Below are 14,571 nucleotides of genomic sequence, written 5' to 3'. Positions count from 1 at the left end.
AAGAGACCTAATGGAGTCCAATGTGTGCCAAGATGAATAAATGAGCTCCAAACATAGTGATCAATGGGTTTCCCCCCTGATATCCAAGAAAACAACCCGTGGTATCCCCAAGTGGCTATGTGGGCACAAAACATCCTCATGGGTCTCCAAATGGATCAAACAAGCCTATATCCCATCTGTAAGGGCTAGAAGAATGGTGCAATCCCTCCCATTGTGTCCCAAGGTGAGACACATCCTCATTTGGGCCCTGGATCAGCTGCCAAGTGTGTCATGCAAGAGTGGAGTCAGCTGGGCAAGGTGGTCCAGGTGCATCATCATCGTCCAAAAGGTGGAACACGAGCAAGCAATAGGTGGAACTGAAGGTTTCTATGAAGTGGCAATTTGCTCTGAGCTATAGTGGAGATCCATGGCTCTCAATGCTCACCCTACAAACACCAATATGGCCCTCTGGAGGGCTTGGACCCCGTATAGGGAGACCAAACCCAAGAAGTATACCCACTTGCAATCCTATATAAGATCTAATGCATCCCCTCACATTCCAATACAACAGATCATTAGTGCAATCAAGTAAATAAGCTTACAAATCATGGAACCAGGTGAACACTTCATGGTGGCATGCCCTTCTAGAGTGGCCTTTAGAATGTGTAAGTGTCTCCAAGTTCAAGAAAAAGGTTAACCCAAGACCCTATTAGATGGTTTCAGCCTCCAAAGGGGGTGACATGTTCATGGTACATCCATCAAATGGTAGGTGGCATGTGGTATAATGGTGGAACGAAATGGGACATCAGGGGAAGGCTCCAAGCCACATGCCATAATACAAGGGTAGCCATAATAAGCGGAGCCCACACTTGGGTGTATGAATGTAGGATGGAGCAATCATGGAATATGAGTCACCCCGACCTTTGTTTTTCCACCCTTTTTCATAAGCCTTTTGTCATTTATTGCTTTTTCTTTTGTAACTGCTCGAGGCACCAAGGGATGAGAGCATGCCATGGAGGATGTAGCAATGAATACCCCCTTTAAGGTGGGACGGTTCATCGCCCACCAGGGGTTGGGACAATCATGGATTCCTAAATGATGTAAGAGGCCAATATGAGGGGACCTAGGAAGCAGGGTGATGGCCATGATGAAAAGGGTAGAGCTCGTGTTTGGTTTTGGCCCACGTGCTAAATTTGTGTTTCCCGACCATATTTTTCATTTTATGGTCAATTCCTATTAAGAGTGGCCAAATTATGCTGCTTGTTTTCATCAACCTCTGGGGCATCATTCGAGCCCTGACCCAAAGTATGGATAAGGGGAAGAGTAGGTTAACTCCTTGTGGAACCAATTGACAAATGTGGACCCAGATCGGAAATATGGTGAATAGGGTTATAATGAGCGGAGGGGAGTGATGTATATAGTGTCAAGAAGCGGGAACACGCAACCAAAATTGGGGTTTACCACGTAGTGCCACCCCTAAAGCTAATAGCCAATAAAGGAGATCCCATGGGACTAGGATACAAGGCTAACCATCAGATTGGGCAGAGGAGACAAGAGTACAAACTAGGCCCACTCTCTTCGCCAAATTCCCCCACCAATCCATGCCCAAGAGTGTCCATGATAAGTAAACAAACATACCCAACTACGCGATGAAAAGCCATACCTTCGGGGTTGGAAGGCCCACCTTCAAACATACGATCATGACAGATGGGTGAGGGAGCATATGGCTAGCTCAGGTGGCAAAGAGAGTGGCATATTGATCTATCTGGTGGTTGCAAGGGGTTGTTGGCTGCCAACTGAGGACCATATAGGAGAAAAATTTTCTCCTATGGATACTACCCGGGGATGTTTGGTAACAAGTGTTATTTCTTAATTAAATCGAAGTCACTTAATAGTCCTCTTTTAACTTAACTATTCACTATCACTTTTAAGATGACAGTTAATAATTAAATTAATTATTTCCATTAATTTAACTATTCAATATCACTTTTGAGATGACATTAAATAATTAAATTAATTATTTCCAGTTGCCCGATCTTTTTAATTATTTCCAGTTGCCCGATCTTGAAAAAGGGACATTACAATTGAATTGATAACTCATTTCACACATATTACATAATTTATTACTTCTCAGATATACTTTATTTGGAAGGTTTAAAATAGAATTTTGATTGATCTGATGCAGACTAGAATTATAAAGATACACAATATCATATGATTTCATTGCACTTTTCATTTGAAATATAAACAAATACCAGTAATATATGTTTGCTTTTTCTTGTTTACCTTTCTTTCTTCGTTTTTTATCATTATCTTCTGTCAATTATGTTATGTACGTTCCTTGTTAGTTATTCCTTGTTAGTTATTTGCAACAGTGTTGAAAATATCGATATCGACAAAATATCTGAGAAGGTCCTGAAAACATCTTATTGGCAATATTGGCAAAATATCGGAAAATATCGGCAAACATAAAAAATGCATAATATATTTAAATTTTTCAAATTTCTAAACATATAAAGCAATAACAACATCAAATAAACACATTGGCACATAAATATGAAGAAAGCATTGATATATATGATGCAATGGATGTAAAATAAAAATGATACATCAAAGGCGATACCAAATCCTGTTGATCCCTAATAACTGTCCAATCAAGGACTCAAAAGTGGAGAACCAATACAAAATAACATCACATATATAAAAGTATCTCATAATCATAAGTTATATGTAGCAAAACAAATAAAAGTAGTAGCTAGTTATCTGAGATCAGTGCCCTATCCCCTTTTTTACAAGAAAACATGATGGGTTGTTTGCCAAACCTTCCCCTAGCAGTAGAAGGCCCTGACCCTGCACCTAATGTCAAATAATGGTTGTTGGGTATGGAGTTGTGCTCTCCTATATCTATAGAAAATGGTGCTAACATTGATGCTCCCATAGTATCCCCCTCCTCCTCCTCATGTTGCTACTCCCTCGAGTCCTCCTCCTCCTCCTCATGTTGCTACTCCCTCGAGTCTTCCTCCTCTTGTTGCCCCTATTCTAATGGTTCCTCTAACCATGCAAGTGACTCCTCCAAGACGGGCACCTCAGACTCCACCCTCCACTGAGACAATACATCAATATTGTCTAAGGAAATGGCATCTAGATCCATTGGTGTTTCTATTTGCTTCACTCGAAGTTGGAGATTGTAATGCACATACACTAAATCATTGAGGCATGAGAACTCCAACCTATAAAAGTGTCAAAAACACTAATGAGTCTTGACTCTTGACACTTGAGGGTCATAAATTAAAATTACAATAAATGTAATTGTTCAATTGAAGGTTGAAGCTCAAAGTTATACCTATTGCGCTTTTTTTAGTGTATTTTCTCAAATACACTCCAATTGCGCTCACACCCTGAAGAGCTACATGTTTGACACAGGATTCTTATGGCCAATTTCTGCAAATTTGGTGCCCTTGCACCATAGCTTTGCCATCAAATATCTACAACAAAATAAAGAAATAAAAAAGTTAAAAACTTAAACATAATTAACCTTTAAAACAAAACATAATTGAATTTCAAAAATATAGAATTGTAAATAAGTAAATTCCAATAAGTCATGACTTGTCACTTACATGGCATGAAGAGGGTGCTTTCCCTAATTGCATCATCAAAGCTAAATAGGCCAACACAATCCCAATAAAATTGTATCTCGCGATTGATTTTTCTACGAAGCTCAGGATCAGGTCCCATCCTATGAATATAGGAATGGAGCCCTTCCATCACCTCGTCATCAAAATCAAAGTTGTATTTGTATGAAAATGCAAGGTTGAGGAAGAGTGTTGTTGCACGAATGGGTCAATGAAGCATCTTTTTCACACACTATCAATCGCATCCATAACATCATCTGCCAATTAAGCCTAGCAAAACCCTTTTCTGCATAATAAGCACAAATGGCCTCCCTGGCCCTAGCCATGTCCTCATACAAATAAGCCATTGTAGGCTTCTCCACATCTACCAACGAACCTTTACTATAGGTTCACTCACTGAGCACACTTATTCAACTCCCTGCCAAAACGTGTCAGTGTACACCATTTTTGCAATGGCTCTCACATCCTATCTCCTGTCGTATCTACAATCAAGCCACTCATCAAAAATGAACATTTGCTTCAACTCAAACTGGCATCGAAGCAAAGACTAAAGAGTAATAAAGTTGGTGGAAAAACATGTGATTGCAGGATGCCACAACTCCTTATTTCTAGTGTATCTCCTCATGAAGCTAAGAACAAAAGCATGGTTATATATAAACTTGGTGATGCTCCTAGCCATATCAATCACCTCCTTGATTGATCAAAGAGAGTTTCCCCATATCCTCAAGCAACAAATCGATACAATGTGTTGCACATGTGGAGTCCAAAAAAATATGCGGTGCCTCTCCATAAGCATCCTACCAGCCAACACATAATTAGCTACATTATTTGTTATGACTTGCACCATAATCTGCACACCAATCTCTCAAATGAACCCATCTAACAACTCACATATCAATGTTACATCTTTTATCTGTGTTAATGCATCCACTGATTTAATAAACATGGTACCTTTAGGAAAAATGTACCAAGAAATTTAGAAGGGTTCTACCCTTCCTATTTGTTCAACCATTAGACATCACTATGCATCCAGACACCTCCCATGTTTGTTTCAACTCCGCCAATCTAGAGTTGATGTCTTGCTCTTCTGCTTGAAGGATTGGTCCCCGCAACACCTCATATGTAGTACTTTTGTACCCTGGGCCCACAATAGCAATAGCATCACACATTAGCTTCCAAAATGGATTGGTTTTGCTGACGCTAAGAGGTAAGTTGCTCCAGAAAAGACACCTCCCCATAACTCTATCTTCTTCTTGCTTCTTTTTTTTGACAACTGCTTTTATGGAAGGTTGTGCGCCATGTCCAATTCGTGGAACAAAAAAGAATGACCTCCCACTCACAATAACATTAGCACTAGCAGGGGACGCTATGGAGCCCCTCCCACTACCCTCAGCCTCAAAATCGAAGGAAGATATCCCAAAAGATTTACTTGCACATTCAATCTTGTTTTTTTTCCTCTTCTTTCTTTTTGTTTGTTTCCTCAATTGCTTGAAAAGCTTCATGCATAAGCTCCACACTAGATTCCTTACAAAGCCCAACTTCATGTCCAAGGAGTCTAGCCAGATGGTATTTCAATCGTGTAACCCCTCCTATCATCTTGTCCCCACATAATGTGCATGTTAGATATGCCCGATTTTGTAATGTCCCAATTGAAATAAATTTGGAACAAACCCTTCAAATCAAATTATCAAACACTTAACAGGAAATTTCCATGAAAAACCCAAACACCAAAAATTTGACTAACGCCATGAATCCACAAATTGCATAAAAATCTCATTAAAAATCACAACACGAGGAACAATGACAAATGCAGCAACCAAAATCCAATTTTATTATATATAGATGTATGCTAATACAATAGCTAGGAATGACCCTTCGGTCTCCAAATTGATACAGAAAAAACAATCACTACACCTATGGATTTTGAATGAATCCACCAAGGGGAGATGGGTGCTCGCCCAAACTCTCTAAATCACTTGAGGGTTTTCGTCCTAGGGCTACCAATAGAGTAGAGAACTAGGTTCTCAACCTCTCATACAAAAAACAATATCAACTCCAAGATGTCTCCAAATGATCTCATCCCCTTTTATAGATCTGATGGATAGATCTCCAAACCTCTGGAAGCATCTTATTTTATTATTTTATTATTGTTCTAGAATCTCCTCCATCGACTTTATCTTAAGTGACCTTTAATTTTATTTTATTTTACTTAAGTCACTTTTGGCCCTTTTTCTCCAATTAATTATTTTCCTTAATTAAATGACTAATTAAAGTCATGTTTAACTAAGGAAATGGAAAATCGCCCACCATACTTTCTTCGGCCACTGGAAGTCTCTTCTCAGCATCCCATCCTATAGATCTTCTTGTTTGGTTCCAACAAGCTATTACACTAAGGTGTTCTGTCAATTAATCTCCCTGGAATGCCACCTCGAGCATAATTGATTAAGTTATGCCCAATAATAACATTGATTTCTGAAAGTTGTCGGAATGCGACGAAATGAAAGGCAAACTATGTGGATGATGGAATATGCCAAGGGAATGCCATCAAATCCCACAAAAACTCCTCAAAACTCCATCGAGACCCCTGATGACATAAACCTACTCCACTGACCTAGCCATCTCCTGCCCTGGAAATCCACCCTAGTTGTACTATGAAGAAGATTAAAAATGGGGACATGACAAATTTGTCCTACCATCAGGTTCCCCATACTCCTAAAATGGGTCCAAGGGCTTGGCCATATTTGTAGTGGGTTAATTCAAACCTAGGGCACGAAAAAAAATGGCATTAAACCCCCATACACAAAAAATAACAACCACCTAATTTTAAAAATTGTTTTTTTACTACATTACTTGCAATGAAAAATGGCTATAAGAGGGTGCATAAGAATGTTAAAAAAGAAAAATGAAGCTTGTTGTCCAAATATGGAGAAAACCATTGCATTGGCTCATGGGCATGAAAATCATAGCAAATGGAAAAAAACAAAGAAGCAAAATGTTGGTAGGCAAAGAGGCAAGAAAGCATAAACCTAAATCTATGAAAAAAATCTTTAACATAGGGGTTTTTAAGAACATACTTGTTAATGGAAGAAATGAAGTTTGTCTCACTGTTCTTGAATCTTTGATCCACAAAAAAAAATTGGTTGGTGATGATAATGGTTGTTTGATCCTCAATCCCTCCTTGAAAACCACCACAAAGCTCTTCCCCTTCCTTCTCCAAGACCAACAAAGAAACATGACAAAAAAACAACAAAAACACTTTTGTAGCTCGAACCTTGAGCGTCCGACAATTTTTTCAATCATCGCACGATTTTTTTGCAATATATCAACGATATTTTCGAAATGGAAAATATCATGATATTTTCTCAACGATATATAGTTTTGGTGAAAATATCACAATATTTTCAAATATCACTGATATATTATCAACATTGATTTGCAGCATTAATTAATCTTGATTACATATTTGAAATTTCAAAGGCATTGATGATTCATTTTTATATGAGTTTCACTTATTTTAAGTGTCACCATTTATTATTTTCAAAAATTTCTATCCATAATCTATCCAATTTAAAAGTTGTCATACAAAAACATTCACAAAACTACAAGGAATATCCTTTGTGGTTGAGGAAGGTCAGTGCTTTAACTTAAAAGGAGAGGATCATTGATCCTCATTGAATTCCTATAGAATTTTTTGTATCACCAAAACAAACAAGGGAATAAATTATAACACATGGGGTATATATTTGAAATTATAGAAAACCAAAATCTAAAATTTTTACTAGATGTACCTTGGGATGTCTACTCAATCTTCTCCAAAATCATGTTTTGAAAAATCATATAAAAACAATTACAATGAAAACTCCAAGATGACCGATTTGAAATAGATTTCAAGACCAACCACAATTCTTATCTTCCACTACATAGATCTCAAATCCTCTCTTCCACAGTGTATATCTCTAAACGTAATATTTCTAATGGGAAAATTTACAATGATAACAAGAAATTTCAGCACATGCACACATAAAATTTAAACATATAAGTAAACACCTAAAATTTCTCCAAAAATTGCACCAAGCTGAGACATTCTATTATAATGCAACAGGAGTACAATGAGAGTATGGTGTGAATGCACCTGCGCTTGCCAAAGGCAAGCTAGAAAAATCCCAGTTGATAAAATGAGATGCCCGGATGATGGAATGTGCTCCCTCTTCTATGCCCTGGAAGAACTGCACTATCAGTTGATATGAAATTGTTGTTTGACCCTCTTCCTATAATTAGAAAATTTTGAGAAATTAATCTCGATCTCCCCTCAAATAACCCACCAAAACCCAGAAAGGGTGTGGCCTAGTTATGACGTCCGAAATTGACCCCAATTTCTACGTGCTCCTACATCGACTGGGTAATTTGTCCCTCTTGGAAATGGCACTGTTCAACACCTTCAAAATGATGCTACATGCTAGTGAATTATCCCTCCAAATTGCTCCCCTAACCCTGGCTCAATCCAGCCCTAAATGGCCACTCACTCAGCTCCCATGTGCAACCCAGAAGTACCTCCTGCGCAGGCCCATGCAGTCCCTGGAATGGTCTCTATGCTATAGCAAAGGCTCCACAAAATTTGTTCGTGTTATCACCCTGAATCTTCAACAATAAGAAGCCCAATGCTTCCCCAGTAGACTCAATAAGTTTGTTTCTTCCCCACTAGCTCCCCCAGTAAATGCATGTTCCTCTCCCACGCCTAGACTATTGAAGAAAGACCCACGAAATGCTTGATGCAACGATGGAATTGGCTCATAAATGGTATCAATCTCCCTCCTTGGGTTATCACTCGAAATCCACCGAAGGAAAGGGGTGAGAAACTCGCTTGAGAATCTCATGTGTTGAACAACACTGCAGACTTGGCTTAATAGCTCAAGTGTGCTAGGTAAGTGAGTTTGTCAAAGTGTCAAAAAGTCCCCAAATGATGTATGCTTCTCCTGTTTATCCTTGAACTCCCTTCTCTCCATGTGGGTCCCATGCATCGACCCTCTTGAGCCTCTCCCTCCAAAAGTGCGAGTTTGTCCAAGGGAGCGCATTTCCTCTTTATGTTCCTCATGATCTCTCCTCAATATGCTCAAAATTTCACCATATGAAGCGTCCCAAAAAAAGGGTATAGCGGAAATCCTAAGATGACTTGTTTGAAACAACAAAATGCTAGTATGATAGCTCTGATATCAAATGTTACAAACCTTGCACCTTAGAAATCATAAAAAACCAATAATTGCAGTCCACTTCGAGGGGGGGGGTCTCCTTTTACAATGAATACAATGTATAATACATGATTTCATGATCCTAAGACTGGGTCTCCTTAGTGTGTGTGTGTGTGTGTATATATATATATAGAGAGAGAGGGGGCGGGGTACAATTATAATAAAATGGTATAATGAAACATTTTAGTCAACAAGAAAATATAATGATAGATTAACAACTCAATATCTAGGGCTTAATAAGGGGTTTCTGGGTTAGTATGGAGGCTTATATAGGGCTTAACACTATCTAAGGAATACTGCAACAAGGCCAAGGCCACATACAGACTCAATATAGTAATATACACGAAACCATGTAGTAAGACATAGGCACACCCACACACAAGCTAGACTAACCCATACACTGATGGTCACCCCTCGCCTACATAAGGGGCTCTTCTAAAACCATGAGTCCCAAGTAATCCCATCCAAGGGCCTCCAATCCTATCGAGGACAAAAGGAACCAGAGACGTACCCAAAGAGATCGGCCATAGCCAACCAAACACAAGAGGACACTTAATAAAAATCCTGACATGGTTGTTACAAGGCTTTAACTTGTGACCTTGGGCTTACAAAGGTGTTGAATGCACTAAAAGAAATCATATGTGTACCCCTACTGACATGAGGGGTAACAAGGCACATGATCCTTCACCCCACCACATTTTGTTCAAGAGAGGGGCAATGTCAATAGTTTTCCACTTGGCAATTTGAAACTTATCTTATTGTTCAAGTGCTCTTGATAAATTATCATCAACTTCAGTTAGCTTGGTCTCCTTTCTATCCAACTTGTGTGCAGGGAATCCCTTGATCTATCTCTAATCAATGCAATCCCTAGATCCTTCACTCTCTTTCTCCTTATTCACCTTTAAAACATGTCTCTAATACCAAGTCAAAAAAGCACACAATTATGTACATAAAAATGCAAGACACAATAAAATTGATGTCAATACATTAAGGAAGACAATGCCTTACACCATTAAGGAATTCAATGCCTTATACCAAAATCCCTTAGAACCTCTTCATCAACAAAACATGGCTTTGACCTAATAATGACTTAACATTAATTAGGCATGCAACTTAAATACCTCAAGTCACTTTACTACAATGTTCTATATATATATATATATATATATATATAGATAAACAAACATTATTCACACACACACACACAGATATATATATATATATATATAAATCACAGATATATATATATATATATATATATATATATATATATCCCTAAACTATAAATCACATAAAGACATAGCTTACATGAAAGGTCACCTTGAGGCCTATAAATACCAAGGCCATTCATCATTGTAAATCATGTCATTCATCCTATCATATTCATTTCCTATATATATTCCGCTCAATATGGATTTTTGTATATTGTCCTTCCTCATATGTTGGAAATTTCTACAGTAAACATGTTAACATTAAGAAAGTTCAATTGTTTGACTGAATATGATATAATTGATCATGCAAGTAACATATACTAGAACACCAAGCAATAAATAAACAGTTGCAACTGGATTAAGTGATTGAGTGAATTCAACAGTGGCTGCATATCTTTTGGACAAAGCAAAACAATAATTTCCTTAGAGTAACAACAGAGTGAAGTAGAAATTTTAACCAGAAATGTTATGACTATTAGTAATAGACAATGTTTTGGTTTAGACATGTAGGTTCCCAAAATTATAGTTATGACCTATTATGTAGTTGATGAATGGCCTCGGGGACACTTTATACAATCAAGAGAAGACAAGCCACACACATCTCTAACTTGCTGCTTTAAGTTCCTTCTTTCAAATCCAAGAGAGTTCATTTTCCATTTTTATTTTAGACACCCTTATAAATTTCACAAATAACTACACGGACCTAACAAACAGGTGGTCTGACTTACTTCGATGCAAATTAAGAAATCCTGTAAACCAGTCTGAAATTTTTGCCCATTTGGTAGTGCACCCGCCAAAAAATTTGATGAGCAAATGATTGCAATGGCTACTCCCTGCCACCACGTTGCAAATACAATTGCTTTGAAGCTAATAAACTTTGCCAATGGTCTGATCGATTGAAGTTCCTCATGTGTAACAGCATAAAACTGCACTAGACAGTATAATGCCCACATCTGGCTGAAGTTCAGCACAATTGTAATATACGGATATCTATAAAATCATAGAAAGCTCGATCAGAAATGACATCCAAAACTAGAAAATAATTTACTTGCAATCTATGTCTCCAAGATACTTCAAATTGTACAACAGATAATAATAATAATACATAAGCGTGTGCAAGGCATTCAGATTTCCGTTATTTACAGTTGTTCTTATGTTGAAGGAACAGTCTGCATATATTACCTAATATTTTTTTTTACAGTTCACTTGATTTGCTTGCATGTCACTATGGGGCTAGCTACCCAAAGAATTTTATATCCAATAAAAAAGAGGCATAGCCCTTGGTATCACTCAAGAAGCACCCTGATTAACTACTTTCCTCCTTTTTCTTTTCCCGAACTTAAAAGGTACAACAGTGCATTCCAAATTGATCAGAGACAAAAAGGAAATAGGTAAGATACTGCAATTAAGGGTTACACGAAGAAGCATACAAAAGGAGTCCTTGATTCTTAACAGAAGCACAATCCAAGGAATGGCATAGGAATTCTCTAAAGCACTTATTCTTAATACAAGATGTATGGAGTGTAGTGGGAAGTAGAAGCACATGTCCAAGAACCTGGGTATATCTTACCAGGAAAATAGGGAAACTTCAATCAAAATTCTCGACATTTAATAATGCTTATACCACTAATGTCAATCGGACTTGGATTGATAGCACATGGAATCTGCAAGTCAGAGAAAACTCACAATACCGGTCATTTGCAAACATAGTAAGGCTTTTTGGAATGGCGTACAGATTAGGTTCACCAATTCTCATATTTTGTTGAAATTTGAATGCAGCTTTAGAAAAACATTTTGGTTATGAGCATTTCATGTTTACTACTGGCCTCAGATATGATCAGTTCTTATTAACATTAGCTGTATCATATGAAAAATCTTGCTGATTTGTTCTTTTCATTGGGACCTCACTTCCTCTGTCTGTCATGCCTTGTAGGTGAATTCTTTATTGCATGATTGAGGGTATTTCCACACTTTAACATACATTTCTGCATTTCTTTGGTCATTTTCTACAGAGCAGATACCCTAACCATTCCATGTTTGGCTATCAATACTGGACGTCTAGTTGTGTTCCATTGACCTGTTTTTGGCCACTAGTGGACATCTATAGTTTCTTTCTTTATCGCCCCTTGATGCAAATGGTATTTCAAGAGTCCTCCTTCAGGATGTGGATCCCCAAGGAAAATCATATCCAGCAAACCAAGGAAATATAAGCTAGTGACAAACATGAAGGAAGACATAACTAGTATTGGAAAAATATATGAATTCTAACTCAAGACAATCAAATTCCGGAATATAGGAACAAACTCCTGAAATAAAGAAATTCACCTCAAAATACATAACAAATTGAAGCGATGTCAACATGTTGAGAAGTGGATTTTATTTTAAACCAAGAAACTCAAAGGAATCCAATATCCAGAATATTAATAGTCCAGACTCCAAATACCAAACTTCATCAAGCACGGAAAGAACACTGCATATGAATATAAATCAAGAACCAATATTTCACATACCCATAGTACCATTTGAATTCTCCATCACCATAAATGCCGCAGAGTTGCAACACCATTGCTAAAAAGGCACAAAATGTTTTGAGAATCATCTGAGCAAACAAAGCAACAATTTAACAGTCATCTAAGATAAGATTTCAAACCATCAATTCTTCATCATATGAATAAAATGAGTACAGAGAGAAGTAAAGATTGAGGCTTACATATTGTACAATACCAAACCTTGAAACTCTGTAGAATTCCTGACCAAGGTCCCATGGCCGAATGATCAAATTTAAAGGAAATGGGTGCCCAACAACTTTCTTTTTATTTTGATTCAACAATGGTGCATTAAGCTCCTTACTTGATTGGCTCTCGAGATATTCTATAGTTCCATCTTCTCCACCTGAGGAAAAAATAATATGAAAACCATTTCTTTAATTACAAATAACATTACCACACGGTTCTCTGCTTCAGTAAATGTTTGCTTCATAGCTCAAAACATTAAATTAAAAAACAAACAAAAAAAATCATCCGTTCATTTCTTTAAACATCATAATTAAACAACTCTAAAACTCCAATCCAAGTTGATTTACATTGCAGTCACGACAGGACAAGATAAATCAACATCTTTAGAAATGCCTGTAGTCTGTAGACTACATTAACTACTTCAAAGTTAGATGTGTTCCTGCTATCCAATTCAGTATTAGGAAAACCCATATTATGCACTAAAATAAAAGATTACACATTATCACTCAAAGGCTTATATCTTTCTGGTATAAGCTACATTTTAAACGGATGGAAAGAAATAATCAATGCCCTCTAAAGACTGGTGAGGGTGGATGACACTAAAAGAATTCAAGCTTCACAATATAGGAAAAAAACATTAAGGGAGTTTCTAAAGCATCTCCAAAGGAATAAGTACCAGATAGTAACATTCCATCTATCAGCTTGAAATTCGTTGACAGGGCCTGGAAAGTTCACACTAGTCTACGAAACAGGCTAGTTTCAATCCTAAAAAAATATAGAATATTTTTGAAGTGCAACATGTTTCAGTAGATTTTATGATTAATTTGATATATTTGTTACAAGTATCATTCAAAAATCTAATATGATACTTGTTAAAAATATATCAAATTTTCAGCATAAAATTTTTGAAAACATATTGGACTTAAAGAATATTCTATATGTTTTTCAAACTGATAAGATAAGACACCCATAAAATCAGTTTACTAATTCCAACAAATGACCACAAGTGGTGATACATAGTGAGAGCGCAAAGACCACTCCTATAAAAAGCAAAATGAAAAGCTAATCTATAAGATCTACGCTCAACAATCTCAACAGCAAAGAGAAATACAATGCTCTAGAATTGATATGAAATTAGTGCTTAAAACTTCAATACCAATTCAGATGCATTTAAACAGTTTCTCAATTTTCTGCATTTGCATAAAGAAAATGTTCAAGAACTGTAAACAAGCAATGAAAATAGAGACATTACTCAACCAATTGATAATGCATATTTCATCAGCATGGGCTATGTGCCATGAACCAGCTTTGTTGATTCTCCTACAAAAGAGGGCCCTTCCATTTACAAAACGGGTTGAAGATTCACAAGCCAGCCTACAACTTGATTTCATGAGCAAGCCTACAACTACTTTATATCCTTTACAAAGGGAAAGTGAATCTACAAGCAAGCCTACAACTTGCTTCATCTCCTATTCGAAGGGCTTAATGAATCCAAGCTATTATTCTCTCTCCAGAAAGGGCTTAAATAATTCTTCATTTGAGAACCACCTCATCATATCAAGGAGAGAATAACAGTCAAGATCCCACAAATTAGGATCTAGCACCATTAAAGAGATTGGTTTGAGGAAATATTCCAACTATGCCCATGAAAATCTCAATTCTCCATGAATATCTCAACTTTCCATGAAGATATCAACTACCCATGAAACTCTCATATTTCCCTTGAAACTACGAAACTACAATGCTACACAGCTTCTGCACAAATGCT

General features: G+C 37.1%; 1 protein-coding gene across 2 annotated transcripts in view; it reads right to left on the bottom strand.

Moving 5' to 3' along the window:
- LOC149168626 (organic solute transporter ostalpha protein (DUF300)) overlaps positions 1-14,571 on the bottom strand; it is a 321,148-nt gene that overhangs the window by 118,346 nt on the left and 188,231 nt on the right. For both annotated transcript variants that reach the window (XM_089428352.1, XM_089428353.1), the window contains 3 exons: positions 12,779-12,960; positions 12,579-12,667; positions 10,797-11,058 (listed from right to left, as the gene is read on the bottom strand). In XM_089428352.1, the coding sequence (XP_089284478.1) occupies positions 10,797-11,058; positions 12,579-12,667; positions 12,779-12,960 (533 nt within the window). The remainder of the gene's footprint in view (positions 1-10,796; positions 11,059-12,578; positions 12,668-12,778; positions 12,961-14,571) is intronic.

Source organism: Pinus tabuliformis, chromosome 4_2, assembly GCF_031772625.1.
Source record: "Pinus tabuliformis cultivar Carrire ecotype Pingquan chromosome 4_2, CPIR1, whole genome shotgun sequence".
Classification (NCBI taxonomy): domain Eukaryota; kingdom Viridiplantae; phylum Streptophyta; class Pinopsida; order Pinales; family Pinaceae; genus Pinus; species Pinus tabuliformis.
The sequence above is the reverse complement of the archived record's forward strand: the minus strand, read 5'-3'. Positions and strand labels throughout refer to the sequence as shown.